At 44.6% G+C, this 20398-nt stretch overlaps 2 protein-coding genes across 2 annotated transcripts; both read left to right on the top strand.

Annotated features, from left to right (window-relative positions):
- Window positions 1-258: 258 nt before the first annotated feature.
- Window positions 259-4185, top strand: LOC120910139 (zinc finger protein OZF-like). The gene is made up of 3 exons (XM_040322017.1): window positions 259-536; window positions 704-845; window positions 2941-4185. The coding sequence occupies exons 1-3, from the start codon at window positions 435-437 to the stop codon at window positions 3906-3908; spliced, it is 1212 nt and encodes a 403-aa protein (XP_040177951.1). The 5' UTR covers window positions 259-434; the 3' UTR covers window positions 3909-4185.
- Window positions 4011-16271, top strand: LOC120910523 (gastrula zinc finger protein XlCGF26.1-like). The gene is made up of 4 exons (XM_040322280.1): window positions 4011-4061; window positions 10205-10408; window positions 12125-12266; window positions 14134-16271. Exons 1-4 carry the CDS (start codon window positions 4011-4013, stop codon window positions 15516-15518), a joined length of 1782 nt encoding a protein of 593 aa, XP_040178214.1. The 3' UTR covers window positions 15519-16271.
- Window positions 16272-20398: the final 4127 nt, after the last annotated feature.

The following is a 20398-nucleotide window of genomic DNA, read 5'->3' as shown; positions in this document are numbered from 1 at the left end:
GATGGTGACTGTATCATTGTGTGTGTCAGGTTCCTATAAGGTGTCAGGATGTCACTGACTCTGAGGAGGAGCATTTAGAAGGACACAAGGATCACTACAAGGACGTCATGATGGAGAATCAGCCGCCCCTCACATCACCGGGTAAGAGGAGACTTTATTGTAAAGGAGAGAGCAGTACGGAGGGTCCACCTAGATCCCCCATCATCTGATAAACACATAGAAACAATGTATTCAGTCAGTGTGTGTTTCCTACAGATGGATCCAGTAATAGGAACCCACCAGAGAGATGTCCCCGTCCTCTGTATTCCCGGGATTCCACACAGGAAGGTCTCACCATCTCACATAAGCTTAAAAAAGAGATAAAAAATGAGAATGGTGGGTTTGATGGGAAGGAGAGGTTTTCAGGACACAAAGCCCCCTTCAAGGGTATTGTGATGGAGCCATTTAGCGACCCAAACCTACCAGAGAGATGTTCCCGTCCTCTGTATTCCCGAATTTCCACACAGGAAGATCACACCATCCCCCACCATCATCAGGTAGGTGGGACTTGGTGTATAGAACACAGAAGTGATTCTGAACTTTGTGAGGGGACATTCGTCTATGTAATTTGCTGACTTCAAAATCTGAAGCTACATTTATTTGTGCCCTTTATATCTGCTGGAGTTGAAATTTAATAGATGTCTTCTATTATTTTTGTCGTTAGGATAAAGTACGGATTCATATAAAAGTTAAGGTTAAAGAGGAAGAAGAAGAGTCGTATGTGGAGGATGAACAACCGTCCATGGAGGACATTGAGATAATTATGAAAAGTGAAGACGATGAAGTTCCTCTACCTATTGACACAGGTAAGTAACGCAGAGCAGATCAGATATAAGAGGTTGATTTATTAAAACTGGAAAGCATAAAATCTGGTGCAGCTGTGCATGGTAGCCAATCAGCTTCTAATGCCGCGTACACACGATCGGTTCGTCTGATGAAAACGGTCTGATGGACCGTTTTCATCAGACGAACCGATCGTGTGTGGGCCCCATCGTTTTTTTATCCATCGGTGAAAAAACCAGGAACTTGTTTTAAAATTATCTGATGGTTAAAAAAAACGATAGAAAAAAAACGATCGTATGTGGGCATGTCCATCGGTTAAAAATCCATGCATGCTCAGAATCAAATCCACGCATGCTTGGAAGCATTGAACTTAATTTTTCTCAACACGTCGCTGTGTTTTACGTCACCGCGTTCTGACACGATTGTTTTTTTAACAATTTAAAACAATTTGATGCATGCTCAGAAGCATTGAACTTAATTTTCTTGGCTTGTTGTAGTGTTGTAAGTCACAAGTTCTTGACGGCCGAAAGTTCAGAGAACTTTTGTGTGACCGTATGTATGCAAGCCAAGCTTGAACGGAATTCCGTCGGAAAAACCATCCATCGGAAAATCCGATCGTGTGTACGGGGCATTACTCATTATTCACAGGTTACGTCCCTTGGTTTCATAGAAAATTTATTTGGTGCTATCCACACTTCAGGTTCTTCTTTTCGAGCTATTTTGTGACGTCCCCTTTACAAACTTATTTCAGAAGGTTGGCGCTCCTATTGCCATAACCTTGGCCAGATGGGTATCAGAACTAGCAGTACTCTCTTGTTAATCACCCTTTCTTGTTCTTTAAAACGACAAAGTTGTTTTACAGCCTCAAACTTTCTTTCTGGCAAAAGAGGGGCATTCCTTTCACCCTAATAAGGATACAGTGTTTTTTTTCCTTCTATCCATCTTTTTATCACTCTATAGAGATTGGTTTTCACTTCATACTGTGTATGGTCCACCTACATTCCTAAAAAAAAAATGTAGGAGTTCCCAAAAAATGAGGATGAGATACTGTACACCATATGAAAGGTCCATTTCCATTCCTCAATATAATGTCATGTTCCCAACAAATGACATGGAGATACTGTACACCATATGAAAGGTCCATCTCCATTCCTCAATATAACGTCATGTTCCCAACAAATGAGGAGGAGATACTGTACACCATATGAAAGGTCCATCTCCATTCCTCAATATAACGTCATGTTCCCAACAAATGAGGAGGAGATACTGTACACCATATGAAAGGACCCTCTCCATTCCTCAATATAATGTCATGTTATATGGAGGAAATACAGTGGAACCTCGGATTGCGAGTAACGCGGTTAACGAGCGTTTCGCAATACAAGCACTGTTTTTTTTAAAATCCTAACTCGGTTTGGGAGTGTTGTTTCAGATCACGAGCAGGATTCAAGCCAAAGTGGTGTGCAGTAGCGTTTGGCCTGAGGTGGGGGGGTGCCGGAGCTGTTCGGAAAGACTCAAAAATACTTAATTCCTGAGGTTTGCCGAGGTCAGCCAAGCTGAGGCTCTCTGGCTACCTCTGGCCACATGCGGTATTGCATGCCATTGAAGTCAATGCAGAATTAATTATTTTAGCTTCCATTGACTTCAATGGGGAAACTCGCTTTGATATGCGAGTACTTTGGATTACGAGCATTCTCCTGGAACGGATTATGCTAATAATCCGAGGTTCCACTGTACTGTACAAAGTATGAAAGGTCCATCTCCATTCCTCAATATAATGTCATGTTCCCAACAAATGAGGAGGAGATACTGTACACCATACGCAAGGTCCATCTCCATTCCTCAATATTACATCATGTTCCCAACAAATGAGGAGGAGATACTGAGATTGCAGGCTTGGCTGGCTTAAATCAGGTTTGGTCTCCACCCAGAGACTGGCCACATTAATCACCTTGCAGGTGGACAGACAGACATGGAGAAGGCCATATGAAAGGTCCGTCTCCATTCCTCAATATAACGTCATGTTCCCAAGAAATGATATCGCATTGAAGCCACTAAAGTGGCTGCTAGACCAACATACATGACTCTTAATACTGACCTTTTCGTAATTATTTATAGATTGCTTTCCAACAGATGGATGTGATGCGGGGAGTTCTGCGGAGAGACACCTTCTATTATCTGATGATCAGAGCTCAGAAGATAATGTCATCACACAGGATCCTCCAGGAGTAAATCCAATCACACAAAACAGACCTTCCTGTTGGGAGCCATCAATGGATTGGGGGGAATCTTCTAATAAATCACGTAATATAAGTGGAAATATCCATTTGAGATCTGACACAGCAGACCAATCTAATCTTGAAGATGCGAATCTATTCTTATGTTCGGTTTGTGGGAAATCTTTCACAGAAAACAAAAACCTTCTTGAACACCAGAGCACTCACATGGGTGAGGGACCTTTCCCTTGTTCAGTGTGTGGCAAATACTTTATGAAAAAAGAAACGCTTCTTATACACCAGAGAATACACACAGGTGAAGATCCTTATTCATGTACAGAGTGCGGGAAATCGTTCCCTCATAAAGGAGCACTTTTTGAACACCATAAAAGTCACATAGGTGAGCGTCCGTTTTCCTGCGCAGAGTGCGGGAAATGTTTTACACAGAAAGTCACCCTTCTTATACACCAGAGAAGTCACACGGGGGAGCGTCCCTTTTCCTGTTCAGACTGCGGAAAAAGTTTTTCCGAGAAAGGAAAACTCCTTATACACAAGAGAAGTCACACCGGTGAGCGTCCCTATCTATGTTCAGAGTGCGGGAAGTGCTTCACTCGGAAAGGAGACCTTGTTAAACACCTGAGAATTCACACCGGCGAGCGTCCTTATTCGTGTTCAGAATGTGAGAAGTCTTTCAGTCATAAAGGAGACCTTGTAAAACACCAGAGAATTCACACGGGTGAGCGTCCTTATTTGTGTTTAGAGTGCGGGAAATCTTTCACTCAGAAAGGAAACCTTGTTATGCACCAGAAAAGACACACCACGGAGCCTCCTCACAGTGCGGGAAATGTTTTACATGTAAAAGAAGTCTAATTAGACATCGGAGAGAACACACCGGGTCGAACAGTTTAGTTCATGGGGAATCTGTAGGATAACATTTTTTTTTATATAAAGTGTTACATTCTGGCAAAAGTCATGGGAAAGAAGAAAGGAGCACCCGGTGTCCAAAGAAATGCAAGTTTGAAGGTACGTTAAAAAGCGTTTATCAAAAGCACATCAAGCCGAAACGTGTTGGTCTTTCTTAAAGTGGATGTAAACCCGAATTTTTTTATTTATTTTTTGTTGTCACAACGTAGAGCACAAGATTTCCTATCATCTGTACCCAGCCTTGCCACAAAGAGTTAATCCAGCTCTGAGCAATCCTCTTTTCTTTTTTCAGTGAGATAAACGGACAAACGCGAGAAAACTTTTGTCCGTTCTTCCCCCTTGCTGTGAATGGCAGGTTATGTACATATCTTATTCACTAGCTTGAGACAGGCATTATTTTTTAATTCCCACCCCCACTCCTTTTCTGAAGTCATGTGGTTAGTTTTCTGGATTTTGACTGGATGTTAGTGATCATAGCAGAATTTAGTTAAGGAATACACAGGAGAAAATGCATGTTGAGAAGGGGAGTGTAGAGGTGGGCGGGAAGTCTTCTGACATCACGACTCCACCCACCGAGCTCCAGACAACAGACACACCCACAGAATCTGCAGTTTTTCAGTTCTTATAACAGACAGAGGGGAGACATTTGACAGGTAAGGATACATGTAGGAGGCATCTATATCCTTATAGACCAGCATAGTTTAGAAAGGATGAGAAGTGGGTTTACATCCACTTTAAGGGGCGGAATTTGGCCTGGCTGGTTGGTACCCTAATGGGGAAGTCTCCAGAAAGAATGGCGTGTCCCTATCCCAGGGATATGCAATTAGCGGGCCTCCAGCTGTTGCAAAACTACAAGTCCCATCATGCCTCTGGGTATCATGCTTGTGGCTGTCAGAGTCTTGCTATGCCTCATGGGACTTGTAGTTCTGCAACAGCTGGAGGTCCGCTAATTGCATATCCCTGCCCTATCCTTTCCCTACTTGTCTGCTACTAATCACTGCCCCTGCAAGACGGGTCACCTGTCGGTACACTACCCATATGCGAAAATGCCCAGGAGCCCCAGGCTTCTAAAAAGAGTCTGCCTGACCCAAGATGGCCACCAGTGACCCAGGAAACTATAGAAAAGGGATATGAAATTAGTTAACCTCCAGCTGTTGCCAAATTACAAGTCCCATCATGCCTCTGCCTCTGGGTGTCATGCTTGTGGCTGTCAGAGTCTTGCTATGCGTCATGGGACTTGTAGTTCTGCAACAGCTGAAGGTCCGCTAATTGCAAATCATTGCTATATGACCTCCTCTCCCTCTGCAATTCTACTGCAGTTGAGCGCCACCTGCAGTATAGAAAGTAGACTTCACCCTTACCTATAATCAGGAAGAATGATCATTATACTGGTCGAAATTAGGATGGTCCCTGCTGAACCGGCCAACTTTTGACCCGTGTATGGCCAGTTTAGGAGAAAGTTACAATCTGTGGTATAAATTGGTGCCGTAAGCAGCTGGTCAGGGCTGATTACTTGGCTCTGAGCTCCACTCTATGTACTGAGCACTTATAGGGAAAAACACATCAGCTCCCCAGTGAAAAGAGGAAGTTCTGATCTCTTTTGATGAAAATATGAAGATCGATTATCCATGAAATATATGAAGATCGATTATCCATGAAATAAAGTAATCATTCACAGTGGTGTGAAATGTGTACATTTAGTAGGTAAGGGCATGATACATATTTAATAAATGAACCCTGTGTATAGTGGTACATTCTCATACATTCTGTCATCTCCAGTCACAAGCTGGGCTGCCACCTGCCTAAAAACAGGCAAATTCCAATAAATTCACAGCAGAGGGGGTGAGAGACCATCTTACGTGTTTCACTCTTACTAGCACATGTAGGTTATGAATAAGCACTTGTAAGTGATAAATGCATTAGCTTGTCCTTCCTTCCTCCATTGTGTATGTAATGGTCTTTGTTTTTATGGATATTTCTCAATAATGGTGATTTCATTAGTCCGCAGCCTGGATTTTTCCTTCTGATATCTCCGGTTAGAAGCTGGGCCGCCACCTGCATAAAAACAAGTGAATTTCAATAAATTCACAGCAGAGGGATGAGGGCCCCCCCCTCTAACACGTTTCACTCTTACTAGCGATTATCTATATTATATGAATTAGCGCTAGTACGCATGAAATGCATTAGCTGGTCTCTCACCCCTCTGGTGTGTATTTATAGGATTTTGCTTGTTTTTTTGGATATTTTTCAATAAAGCTGATTTCAATAGTCGGCCGCCAGTTTTATTTTTTCTTCTGATATCTCCAGGTACGATCTGGGCTGCCACCTGCATAAAAGCAAACAAATTCCAATACCTTTCCACTGGAGAGGGTGAGTGAGCAAGTAAAACGTTTCACTCTTACGAACATACAGTAGGTTAGGAATAAGCGCTAGTCAGCATTACATGCGTTAGCTGGTCCCGCCTTCCTCCATTGGGCAAAGCAAATTACGACAATTTTACAGCAGAGGGGTGAGGGACCGGCTAACACGTTTCACTTTTACTAGCACTTATAGGTTCTGAATAAGGGCTAGTAAGCATGAAATTCGTTAGCTGATCTCTCACCCCACTGGTGTGTATTTTGTGGAAGTTGCTTTTATTTTGAATATTTCTCAATAAAGCTGATTTCAGCATGTGGCCATGCAGATTTTTTCCTTCTGATATCTCCAGTTACGAGCTGGACTGGACTGAGTTGGGCTGGCACCTGTGTTGAGTGACAGTTGGTGTTCCCTTTCGACAGTTTCAGGTTTTTCATTCTTTCGTTTTGCCATAATTATAAATATTACAAAGCAGATGAAGTTTTGCCTTCATGATATATTTTTTTCATTCTTTGTGTACCTGAGATATAATCTTTGCGTGATAATAAAGAAATACGTTGGGTATATCGACGATCGTCTTAGTCCTATCATTCTCAAATAAAGTACAAAATACAAGAAATAAAATGCTGAATTACGGAAAGCTCACATCTCCTCCGTAGTTCCAGCGTCACATACATGTTACAACCCCCCGTAATTTTACTGCACACGTGTAAATACTGTAAGTGGGCAGAGCTACATGTATTTGAAGTTCTGTGTGGAGAAAATGTAACCGCAAAAATCAATAAAAAATTTGCATAAAAAGTATGGCGTGTGTGATTTGATTTTTTTTTTTTTGCTATGATTGCGGTAAATGTAAGATTGTATAAAATGATATACACTCATCGGCTCCTTTTTTAAAATTGCTAATCAGCCAATCACATGGCAGCAACTCAATGCATTTAGGCATCTGGATGTGGTGAAGATGACTTCCTTAAAGTGGAGCCTGTGGTACCAGTGGCAGCTACTGGCAACAGTGAGAAATGGCACAACTCAGGTTTAAAGTGGAGGTCCACCCTAAAAAAAAAACATTGAAAATATATATATTTTTTTTACTTACCAGAAATTCCGGTTGCTGTGCGGATATTCCTAATTTGCCTTTTCCTAGTCCGCAGCAGGTCTTAATCCTCGCGTTGTCTTCTGGTCAATGGGGCACGCTGCCTTCTGGGAACTGTGTGTATCCCAGAGAGCAGCCACCCATTCACAAAGCGCCGCGAGACTCGCTCATGCGCAGTAGGAAATGGGCAGTGAAGCCACAAGGCTCCACTGCATGTTTCCCTTAGTGAGGGTGGCGGGGCTGGGACCTGCCACAATCGAGGGATTGGCCTCAGGGGGCCGAAATCGTGGGCGCCTAGGACAGGTAAGTGTCCTTATTAAAAGTCAGCAGCTATAGTGTTTGTAGCTGCTGACTTAAAAAACAAAAAAATCACGGGTGGAACCCCGCTTTAAGGGAGAAACCAAATAAACTATGTACAATCATTCTGAGCTGTTTACAGCTCAGCCAAAAAAAATGAAATTTACATTATAGCCCCATTTCTTTGGGAACAGGGGGCTACAAGTGTAACCAATAAGTGCCGTAAACGGCTTTTCTCAGTCGGCGCTGACAGTGAGAGTCTTAATAGACCCCAAGCTTTGAAAATTTACTTCAATATGTTATATTTTAATTTTTAGATTGTTTTCCACTATTTAGTTTTCTACATTTATAAATATTTAAAAAGTATTAAATTTGTTTTTCATTTTATTTTTGTACTTTTTGAATTTTATCTAAAGTATAATCTGTGTGTGTAATCATAGAGGAATGGGAATGGACCACAGAGCAGCAAGTAAAATGTGTAAACGTAACATAGACTGCAGTATTTCTATTGAACACAAGGTGGTGAGCTTACTGGAAACACACAGACAGGAAGTGATTTAAGTAGAGACAGGAAGTGATGTAAGGTAGAGACAGGAAGTGATGTAGGAATATAAATAGACATTTCCGTGAGGCGATTTGAGAGGAAGTAGAGAGTAGACATTGCAGGAACTGGCAGCAGAGGAGGTAATAAGATATTATTTTATATTTACACCCAGTAACCCTCCCGTCATGTCCGTCCTCTTCCTCCATAGTCACTGTGATGTCTTTTATCTCCAGGAGATGATGATACACACAGAGTAATATAATATGTACATACTAAATATAGAGGGCTAGATTCAGGTAGGGGCGCGCATAGTTACGCCAGTGCAGATTTGAAATTACCTTCTCCAGATACGCCGCCGTAAATGCTACGTGAATCTACCCTCAGAGTTGTTTATCCAACTGTCCACCCAGAGCCTCTGGTTTATAGACCAGATACACCCTAAATATAGAACCATTTATCCAACTGTCCATCCAGAGCCTCTGGTTTATAGACCAGATACATCCTAAATATAAAACGGTTTATCCAACTGTCCATCCAGAGCCTCTGGTTTATAAACCAGGTACATCCTAAATAGAGATGGGCTCAGGCGTGTTCGGGATCCCACCTGCCCGATCCCGCCAGGAAGCCGACACTGCACATGGCTAATCACAGGCAGCGAGACATTTCCCAATCTGTGCAGCTGCAGACCGGGATGATTGAGAAATGTCTCTCTGCCTGTGATTAGCCGTGTGCAGTGTCGGCTTCCTGGCAGGATCAGCTAGGTGGGATTCCGAACACGCCCAAGCCCGTTTTTAATCCTAAATCTAGAGCCAATTATCCAACTGTCCATCCAGAGCCTCTGGTTTATAGATCAGATACAGGAGAAGGAGGGTTCCAGGTTGATCACATGACATCACTGTTATAAGTCTCGTCTCTGGATAAATAAAACAATCTCTCCTTCTTACCTTGACGGTTTTGAAAGTTTATTTAGTAAAAAAGTTACGAAGTGAAAGTGAAGATTAACAAGTAGAGAGATTAGCACATGTAGCAGGTGTTATTATGCCAATGCCTGAAATCTTCACAGAAATGCAGGATTGTAAGCTGAAATCCTGGAAATTTGCTATGTAGGACCTCCCAAAATATATAATTTCCCATTTTACCACATTCACTCAAGAGCTTGCACTCGTAACACATATAACAATTACAAGGGACATTAATTTCTGTTATTTTGGAACACCTTATCAGCTTGTCTGTAGCCTAGACTCTGGAATACCTCACTCTACAATAGTAGTAGACTCTCTCGAAATAATGCATAACATTATGTTCCAAAGGCATTGTTCTAATAACATAATTCTGAATAATAACATTCTAACAAGCTAAAAACCATTAACATATAAGCACCTGATATTGTTATTCAGCTATTAGTAAACCATAAAAAAAAAAAAAATATTTTTTTAAATCGCTTTATTAATATAGTACAAAGGTGTCAGGATGTCACTGTCTATTTCTCCATAGAGGAGTGGGAGTATTTAGAAGGACACAAGGATCTCTACAAGGACGTCATGATGGAGAATCAGCCGCACCTCACATCACCGGGTAAGAGGAGACTTTATTGTAAAGGAGAGAGCAGTACGGAGGGTCCACCTAAATCCTCCATCATCTGATAAACACATAGAAACAATGTATTCAGTCAGTGTGTGTGTTTCCTACAGATGGTTCCAGTAATGGGAACCCACCAGAGAGATGTCCCTGTCCTTTGTATTCCTAGCTAACAGCGGGGCCCAAACTGTAGGGTGGTGCACATTATTGTAAAGGAGAGAGCGGTACGGAGGCTCAACCTAGATCCCCCATCATCTGATAAACACATAGAAACAATGTATTCAGTCAGTGTGTGTGTTTCCTACAGATGGATCCAGTAATGGGAACCCACCAGAGAGATGTCCCCGTCCTCCGTATTCCCTGGATTCCACACAGGAAGGTCACACCATCTCGCATAAGGTTATAAAAGAGGAGGAGGAGGAGGTTGGTGTTATGGAGTTTTCAGAAGGACACAGAGATCCCTTCAAGCACATCAAGCTGGAGCCATTCAGTGACACAAACCCACCAGAGAGATGTCCCCATCCACTGGATTCCCGGGATTCTACACAGGAAGATCACACCATCCCTCACCATCATCAGGTAGGTGGACTCGATGTGTAGAACACTAAAGTGGTTCTGAACTTTGTGAGATGATATTCTTCTATGAAGTATCTTGTTCTAATGTTGATGCTCCCCCTCCATCAGCCCCCCTTAATTTCAATCACGTTTTTCCATTGTTTTGTTTTCTAAAAACAATTTACAGTTTCTCTTACGTTCATTAAAGCAGAGTTCTAGGCCTTTTATGTTTATTAAAAGTCAGCAACTACAAAAAGTGTAGCTGCTGACTTTTAATAAACAGACACTTACCTGTTCCACGGTCCGGTGATGCGGCCGCCCGGAGCGTCTCTCCTCTCCCCCTCCATTGACACCTCCATTGACACTCTGGGCACCCAGCCATGACAGCTTTCAGCTTCACGGCCGGGCACACACTGCGCTCTTGGAGTGGACAGGCGATCTTCTGGGACCTGTCACGTATCCCAGAAGATCACCTAGAGGGAGGGGCTGCCTAGGTGCAGAGGAGGAGTCGCCTAGGTGGCCCGTAGGTGGAGGGAGGACATTGGACAGGATGTCCCACTCCAAACAAAGCCCCCACTCCCCCCCCCTCCCAAAAAAAATGTGGTATGTAAGGGGCCGAGGAGTGCTTAAAGCGTAAGTTCCACTTTTGGGTGGAACTCCGCTTTAGGAGACAAAGCTCTTCCGAGTCTTGACCATAGGGTTAAAGCGCCACCTACAGGAGTATGACACTAGGCTGAAAAAGAACACAGCACCACCTATGGGCAGTCCTATCTGGTCTTAAACCCCCTCTTTGCTATAGGCAATCCAGTTTTTTTGCCTAGTGTCAAGGAGTAAGTAACTTGTTCCCTGCTCTGACCTCTGGTGCTGCAGTGTTTTTAGGTATGTTAACCCCTTGAGGAAGCCCTTCTGAAAAAGTGGAAGGGTAATGTTATGGCAGGCTAGAGTGCGTAATGGATGTGAGAAGAAAGTGTGAAGGGGTGGAGGCTGGAATGGACTTTAATGGTACCATAAGAAACTAGCGATAACATTTACAACATTTCTTATATTAGAGGGGCTGTAAAGGTAAATAAAAGGTAAATAAAATGCCCTAAATAGCTTCCTTTACCTTAGTGCAGTCCTCCTTCACTTACCTCCATTTTGCTTTTAAATGTCCTTATTTCTTCTGAGAAATCCTCACTTCCTGTTTTTCTACTCCACACAGTAATGCAAGGCTTTCTCCCTGGTGTGGAGTGTCATGCTCGCCCCCTCCCTTGGACTACAGGAGTGTCAGGACGCTCTCTACGTTGCAGATAAAGGAGCTGTGTGTTTTTTTTACTAAGGGAAGAGATGGATTTTATTCCCTGCTTTGCATGAACACAAAATCCATCCCTTCCCCACTGACAGAACGGAGCTCTGCCATGTTTACATGGGCAGAGATCCGTTCTGAGTCTCTACCCGATAATCAGCAGGTGGCGGTGGACATTTAGAGCCCGCCACCTGCAGATTAGTTTCTAATTCATCACAGTAATAGCAGCCCGCTGGCTCCACCTGTAGGTGAAAGTGCGGAATTAATATATATATATATATATATATATATATTTATTATATACACAATTCTGCACAGGAGGGCCACCCTGTAGCAGTAAATCTGCTATGGGGCGGTCTGGAAGTGGGTAATGAATGCAAAGCTGGTGTCATTTGTGTTTTTATACCTGCCTGGAGCTCTACTTTTAATGAATTTTTAATTTTTTTGGGGTTCAGGGTGAAGAACAGATTAATATAAAAGCTGAGATTAAAGAGGAAGAAGAAGAGATGTATGTGGGGGCTGATCAGCCGTCCAGGGCGGAGGTTGGGATGATTCTGAAGAGTGAACAGGATGAAATGTCTCCACCTATCAACACAAGTAAGTATAGGCATTGTGGAAGAAACGGGTCACAATTACATTTTACTTCTGAATTTTAGAAAATTATCAGATGTGATTATTAGAGCTTTGTGAAACTGTTGGCTGCTAGACCAACATAGAGTACATGATTTTCCTATCACTGACCTTCTTAATAGATATGTGAAATTCAATTCAGAAAAAATGTTGGTTACTCAGATAGTTTCAGATCTATCGGAATAAAACTAATTCAGTTAAAATTAGTTTTGTTTATTCGTTTTCTAATGAATTCCAAATTTTTAGAAGGATTAGAATTTGGGCTGGATTTTTGGTGAATAATTGGGGGTGCAATGTACCCCATAATCATTCACATGGGGGGGGCAGGATCTGGGGGCCCTCTTCTTCTCCCTGTGCGTGCCGATGTCCTCACACCTGTCTGCTGCCATGCTCTGCACTGGTGGCGCCCCGATCTCGCAGCTGAATCACCTGTAGGAGACGTTCCCGGCTCTTGCTGGACTTTCTTGGGCACCCTAAAGCAGGGGTGCCCAACCGCTGATGTGGCCCGCCACGCCTTGCTCTGAGATGGCGGGTCAGCAAGCCCAGATGGCGGGTTCCCTACCCGCCATCTCCAAACATCAGCGCCGCTGCTAGAGGAAGCAGAGCCGATGATTCCTGCATAGCACCGGCTCCTTCACAGCGGAGTGATACCAAATGCACTCCGCCTGTGACAGGAAGCATCGGCTCTGCTCTCTACTGCAGCTGCATGCTTTTTTCTGTCACACATCTGATGCATGGGAACCCGCGATCTGGGACAGCAGTCAGCAGTGCCAGTACCAGTCACCAGCACTACCAGCCAGCACTACCAGTACCCACCAGCAGTACCAGTACCCACCAGCAGTACCAGTATCCACCAGCAGTACCAGTACCCACCAGCAGTACCAGCCAGAAGTACCAGCCAGCAGTACCAGTACCCACTAGCAGTACCCACCAACAGTACCAGTACCAACCAGCAGTGCCAGTACCCGCCAGCAGTACCGGTACCAGCCTGCAGTACCAGTACCCACCAGCAGTACCAGTACCCGCCAGCAGTACCAGTACCAGCCAGCGGTACCTGCCAGCAGGCGGTACCCAACAACAGTGCCAGCCAGCAGTACCAGCCCTGGAGGACAGCCAGCAGGGGGACAGCAGCAACCAGCTGCAGGAATCCTTGAGGAAGAAGTGAAGATTGAGGTCAGTTGAGATGCAGGTAAACTGCTGTGCATCAGTGTGAAAGCGGCCTTGGGCCCCTTTCACACGATCGGGTCTGCCTGTTTGTTTTTCAGGCGGACCCAATCGGACCGTCCATTCACCTCTATAGAGCAGCAGCTATAAACAGACTCGTGTCCGCTTACACCCGCCTATCTGCAATCCGATCCGCTTAAAAAACAGACCTTCTGTCTGGGCGGATTGGAGGGCCCTTAGGGTAGAGCGGCCTGCGTCTGTTCTACATGTGCAGAGTGGACACAGACCTGCCATCCGCCCGATACGCTCATTGTGGCCCGCGACCATTTACCAAGTCGCTAAGGGGTTGTAAACTATCCTATCCAATAAGGTTAAAAAAAACCTTGCTGTGTCCGGCCCCTCCATCTCCCCAGTTTTACTTACCTGAGCCCCGAATTTCCGTGGGCGCGATCCTAGGTCGCTCTCCCCACGGCTTCTCGGCTCTTAATTGGATAGATTGATAGCAGCGCAGTCGTTGGCTCCCGTTGCTGTCAATCAAATCCAATGATGCGGCTGCCGGGGGGGGCGAAACTAAATTAGTAACGTAATGAATCTATCCAAAAAAAAAAAAAAAAATTCCGTTCTGCTCACGTCTACGTCTTAAATTTATGTTAAACTTTCTTCCCTTTAGATGGATGTGATGTGAGGAATTCCTCGGAGAGACATCTTCTATTATCTGCTGATTGTAAGTCAGAAGATAATGTCATCACACAGGATCCTCCAGGAGGAAATCCAAATACACAAAATATACATCACAGACCTTCCTGTCCGGAGACATCAATGGATCCCTCTGATCAGGGGGAATCTTCTCATCAATCACCTACTATGATTGTAAATATCCATGTAAGATCTCACACTGCAGATAGATCAACAGATCCTTCTAATCCCGAGGAATCTTCCTCACCCCATGAAGGAGATCACCGAGGTGACCATCTATTCTCATGTTTGGGGTGCGGGAAATCTTTCGAGACAAACTCTGAACTCCGTATCCATCTCCGATCTCACACCCGTGTAACTCTTACGTGTTCATACTGCGAGAAATCTTTTAATCAGGAAAGCGAATTTCTTACACATCAGAGACTTCACAATGCTGAGAATCCTCATATATGTTCAGAGTGCGGGAAATGTTTTACTGAAAAAGATGAGCTGCTTATACACCGGAAAGGTCACATCATTGTGCGTCCGTTTTCGTGTGCAGAGTGCGGGAAATGTTTCACTGGTAAAAGGCAACTTCTAACGCACCAGAGAGTTCACACAGGCGAGAGACCATTTATATGCAAAGAGTGCGGGAAAAGTTTCACTGAGAAAAAATGCCTTAATTCACACCTGAGAGTTCACATTAATGAGCGCCCTTATTCATGTTCAGAGTGTGGGAAATGTTTCAGCCAGGAAAGAACCCTTGTTGAACACTGGAGAATTCACACAGGTGAGCGTCCCTATTTATGTTCAGAGTGCGGGAAATGTTTCAATCATAAGAGAGACTTTGTTAAACACCAAAAAACTCACACGGGCGAGCGTCCCTATTCGTGTTCGGTGTGCGGGAAAGGTTTTGTCGTAAAAAGTGTACTTCTATCACACCAGAGGATTCACACGGGCGAGCGTCCTTTCTTATGCACAGAGTGCGGGAAAAGCTTCACTCAGAAAGGAAGCCTGACTATACACCAAAGACTTCACCAAAGCGAGCGGCCTTTTCCTTGTTCGGAGTGCGGGAGATCTTTCATTGTAAAAGCCAAGCTTCTTGCCCACCAGAGGAGTCACACAGAGAAGAGTCTATTTTCTTGTTCAGACTGCGGGGAGTCTTTCAGCCAGAGAGCCCAGCTACTTGCTCATCAGAAAAGCCACACGGGAAAACATCCTTTTCCCTGCCCAGTGTGCGGGATATGTTTCTCTGACAAGGCAAATCTTAATAGACACCAGATGAGTCACACGAGTGAGCGCCCCTTTGCATGTTCAGAGTGCGGGAAAAGTTTTACGCGTAACGAAAATCTAATTAGACATCAAAGTACACACACCTGATGAGACTGTTAATAAATGTAGCCAGGTTCGTGGCTACAAATGAGAGAAACACTGGCTGCAGCTGCTCTCTGTAGCTGCTGCCCTGCGGTGCTGAACTGGTTAACAGCTATTTCAGCAAAAGGAGTTGGCTGTTGAGCAAAAAGAGTTTGATAGACTGAGTCAGGCAGCAATGCACAGTGGGAATTGTAGTCCTGAGGAGAGACTCTCCTCTGTAGCCAAGAACTTTTGAACTACATTTCCCAGAGAGGAGATTTCTGCACAGGACACCACTTTCTCTTGTCGTGAGGGAGACCTGAGGGTACACATTGCTGCATAGTGTGCCCCAGCACTTTTGCATATCTGTGGCCTGAGCGAGATCCAGAGTGCTGAGTTCAGGAATACCGACAGCCAGAGTCACCTGGGTGCAGAGCAGAGAGTGGACTAACCGCTGTATGTGACCGGATGATGAGCTGCAATATTACTGGGACTGGTGAGCTGTGGGGATTTACTTTCTGCTGCTGGAGAGATTAAGCCCTTGTGTAACTGCCATCTAGTAGCCTTATTGCTGCCTGTGACTATTCTCCTGTGCACCCTGAGTACAACTGGGCCCCAACACTAGCCGGTTGAAGAGTTAGGTTTAACGCCTGAACCTTTACAGCTGCTACACAGATACCTTTTACATATTGCTTACATATTGCTTATGTTAAGAGGTACACTATATTACCAAAGTTATTCAGATGCCTGCCTTTATACACACATGAACTTTAATGGCATCTCAGTTTTAGTCCGTAGGGTTCAATATTAAGTTGGACCACCCTTTGCAGCTATAACAGCTTCAACTCTTCTGGGAAGGCTGTCCACAAGGTTTAGGAGTGTGTCTATGGGAATGTTTGACCATTCTTCCAGAAGTGCCTTTGTGAGTTCAGGCACTGAGGTTGAAGAGAAGGCCTGGCTTGCGCATTGTGAGGTCAGGCACTGATGTTGGACGAGAGAGCCTGGCTCGCAGTCTCCACTCTAATTCATCCCAAAGGTGTTCTATCAGGTTGAGGTCAGGACTCTGTGCCGGCCAGTTAAGTTCCTCCACCCCAAACTCACTCATCCGTGTCTTAATGGACCTTGCTTTGTGCCCTGGTCCAAGTCATTTGGTGAAGGGGGGATTATGGTGTGGGGTTGTTTCTTTTTTAGGGGTTGGACTTGGCCCCTTAGTTCCAGTGAAGGGAACTCTTAAGGCGTCAGCATACTATGACATTTTGGACTATTTCATGCTCCCAACTTTGTGGGAACAGTTTGGGGATGGCCCCTTTATGTTACAAACATGACTATGCACCAGGGCACAAAGGTAGGTCCATAAAGACATGGATATAAGCAAGTTTGGGGTGGGGGAACTTGATTGGCCTGCACAGAGTCCTAACCTCAACCCTATAAAACACCTTTGGGATGAATTAGAGTGAAGACTGCAAGCCAGGCCTTCTCATCCAACATCAGTGCCTGACCTCACAAATTCGCTTCTGGAAGTTCATGTGCATGTAAAGGCAGGCATCCCAATACTTTTGGTAATATAGTGTATGTGAACCCGGCCTTAGCTGTTGAGTAGAAAGCGTTTATTAGACTGTGTCAGGTAGCAATGCACAGTAGGAACTGTAGTCCTTAGGAGAGTCTCTCCTGTGTAATCAAGAACTTTTATACTACATTCCCCAGAGAGGAGATTGATAGGAGGAAAGGAAACGGCTGCATTTTCCTGGGCTGTACATGACCCAGCTTCCTCTTGCTGTGAGGGAGACCTGAGAGTGCACATCCCTGTTTAGTGTGCCCCATCACTGCTGCATATCGATGGCCTGAGCGGGATCAAGAGTGCTGTGTTCAAAGATGCCAATACCCAAAGTCACCTGGGTGCAGAGCAGAGAGTGGACTAACCGCTGTTTGTGATCGGATGATGAGCTGCAATATTACTAGGACTGGTGAGTTGAGGCTGGGGGATTTACTGTCTGCTGCTGGAGAGACTGAGTCCTTTAAGAACTGACCATACAGCCATCTAGTAGACTCCTATTGCTGCCTGCGACTATATGCACCACGAATACAACTGGGCCCCAACACTACCCGGTTGAAGAATTAAGTCTAAAGCTTGAACCTCTACAACTGCTACACAGATAGCTTTACCTATTGCTTATGCTAAGAGGTACCACTCAGGGGACATTGCAAGTGATACAGAACTATTTTCTAAGTTACTTTGGCCTAGTGATTTATATACTCTAATGGAATGTGTCTGAACCTACTTTCTGTGCGTTCATTTATGCTCAAACCACCATTAAATCTATTTACAACTAAGCAGTCTTGTGTCTTTTTACTGTTACTAATTCTCGACCAAGTTAAAGGTATCCATACTCATGTTCTTTTAAGTGCTTACAGTGACTTTCATTCAATCAAGTATGTCAGAGGTCCTAAAGGTGTTTTTGGAGTCGCGGCGCAGAACCGAGAACTCAAATTACCGAGCTGTTCACTCGTGGGGTAATGCTACATGGATTTAGGATTGTGTGGGGAGAGCTGTCAGAGAATGTAGTGTGGATGGTGGGGGGAGAGCTGTCAGAGAATGTAGTGTGAATGGTGGGAGGAGAGCTGTTGGAGAATGTAGTGTGGATGGTGGGAGGAGAGCTGTCAGAGAATGTAGTGTGGATGGTGGGAGGAGAGCTGTCGGAGAATGTAGTGTGGATGGTGGGAGGAGAGTGGTGGGAGAGCTGTCAGAGAAAGTAGTGTGGATGGTGGGAGGAGAGCTGGCGGAGAATGTAGTGTGGATGGTGGAGGAGAACTGTCGGAGAATGTAGTGTGGATGGTGGAGGAGAGCTGTCGGAGAATGTAGTGTGGATGGTGGAGGAGAGCTGTCAGAGAATGTGATGTGGATGGTGGAGGAGAGCTGTCTGAGAATGTAGTGTGAATGGTGGAGGAGAGCTGTCGGAGAATGTAGTGTGGATAGTGGAGGAGAGCTGTCGGAGAATGTAGTGTGGACGGTGGGGGAGAGCTGCAAGAAATTATAGTGTAGATGGGGGACGATGGAGCTGCTGGAGAGCATATTGTGGGGATGAGGTCTCAGACAATGTACTACCTACTGTACATTGGGTAAAGAGGTATAACATCCCTGGCTCAGTAGTAGCCCCCTGCACTGCTGATTCACCACTCCATAGTATTCCTGCTCTGCTGGTTCCCCACTCAGTAGTAGCCCCCAGCTCTGCTGATCCTCTGGTTTGCTGATCATCCTCTCTCTCTCTCTCTGGTCCCCGCGTATCTCCCGCTATATTGCTCCCATGCTGTGACATTACTAGTTTCTCCTGCTGTGGTGTATCAGCTCTGCTGATCCTTTGCCGCCCATCCCTCTCTCTCCGGTCCCTGCTCACCTTCCGCTAAAGCATTCCCATTTTGTACACCACGTGTCCCATCTGATAGTTGCTCCACTCCAGTCTGGATACCACTGACCTTGCTGCTCCATGCTGCACACAGGATGTGAAATTTGCACCAGACACACCTAGAATATATACACATAAACCAGAAGTGACTGCTGATGATGTCTTTCCGCTTCGCTTGTTGGCTTCCCAGTGCATCCTGGGATCTCTCATACCTGCAATACCTCCAAAACTAAGCGAATCTAAAGCTGAATAAAAACCTCTCAAAAGTTGTAGGTGCTGTAAATGAGCTGTCATATACTTCTTTCTATGGAGGCTTTGAAGATGCTTTGAAGAACAAATTAAGCTACATAGTATAATTTTTGAAACAAAGCAAAGGGGTACAATGTACCCCATACTCATTCACATGGGTGGCGGAATTCGGGGGATAATGAACCCTTTCTTAAAAGGGGCTTCCAGATTCTGATAAGCCCCCTGCCCGCAGACCCCCACAACCAAAGGCCAAGGTTGTAGGGAAGAGGCCCTTGTCCCCATCAACATGGGGACAAGGTGCTTTGGGGTGGGGGGGCAGAGCCCCTCCTGCCCTAAAGCACCCCCCCATGTTGAGGGCATATGTGACCTGGTATGGTTCAGGAGGGGGGTGCTCTCTCCTCGTCACTCCCCCTTTCGTGACCTGTCAAGCTGCATGCTCGGATAAGGGTCTGGTATAGATTTTGGGGGGACTTCACGCCATTTTTCTTTTTTTTGCATGGGGTTTCCCCTTAAAATCCATACCAGACCAGACGCCATTTTTTTTAGGGGATTTTACATTGCTAACATTGCATACACCTAATCTCAGAACACAAGTCGGATCAGTTAAGATGATCATCCGACTTGAATGCGACTTCCACTCAAATCAATGTGTTGAAATCACGCCTAAGTCGGACCAAAGTAGTGCATGAACGTTTTTCAATGTGAGGCCAATGCAAATCGGACCAGATATGCCCCGTACACGCGATCGGGCTTTAGCCCGACCAAACTTACATCCAAATGAAAACATGTTCTCTATGTAAACACTGATGGAATTCATCGGAATTTCCGATAGAATTACTCCGATGGGGCATACACATGGTCAGGAATTTTCGATGATAAAAGTACGGAGCATTAAGATGATGGCTCTCATAGTGGGAAACCATTGATTTTGGCATGTGCTCTCCAAGTCGGAGCGCATGTTGGACCAGTGTGAACTGGCCATATATCCTATCAATCATAGTGTAAAAAATACAGAAATCTCACATATTACAACTCTAAAATAATTCTGTACATGTATGAATACTGTAAGTGGGTGGAGCTAGATGTCACTGAAGTACTGTATGCAGAAAATGTAACTGCAAAGTTCAAATAAAAACAGTTGCAGTAAGCGTGGTTTGATTTCACTTCTTATGACTGTAGTAAATGTAGAAAACTACAGAATAAAAAAAGATGGTGGCTTTTTTGCTATTTAGTTCATTACATTTATAAATATTAAAA

The sequence above is a fragment of the Rana temporaria genome, chromosome 8, assembly GCF_905171775.1.
Source record: "Rana temporaria chromosome 8, aRanTem1.1, whole genome shotgun sequence".
Taxonomy (NCBI): domain Eukaryota; kingdom Metazoa; phylum Chordata; class Amphibia; order Anura; family Ranidae; genus Rana; species Rana temporaria.
This window is presented reverse-complemented; position numbering and strand designations above follow the sequence as displayed.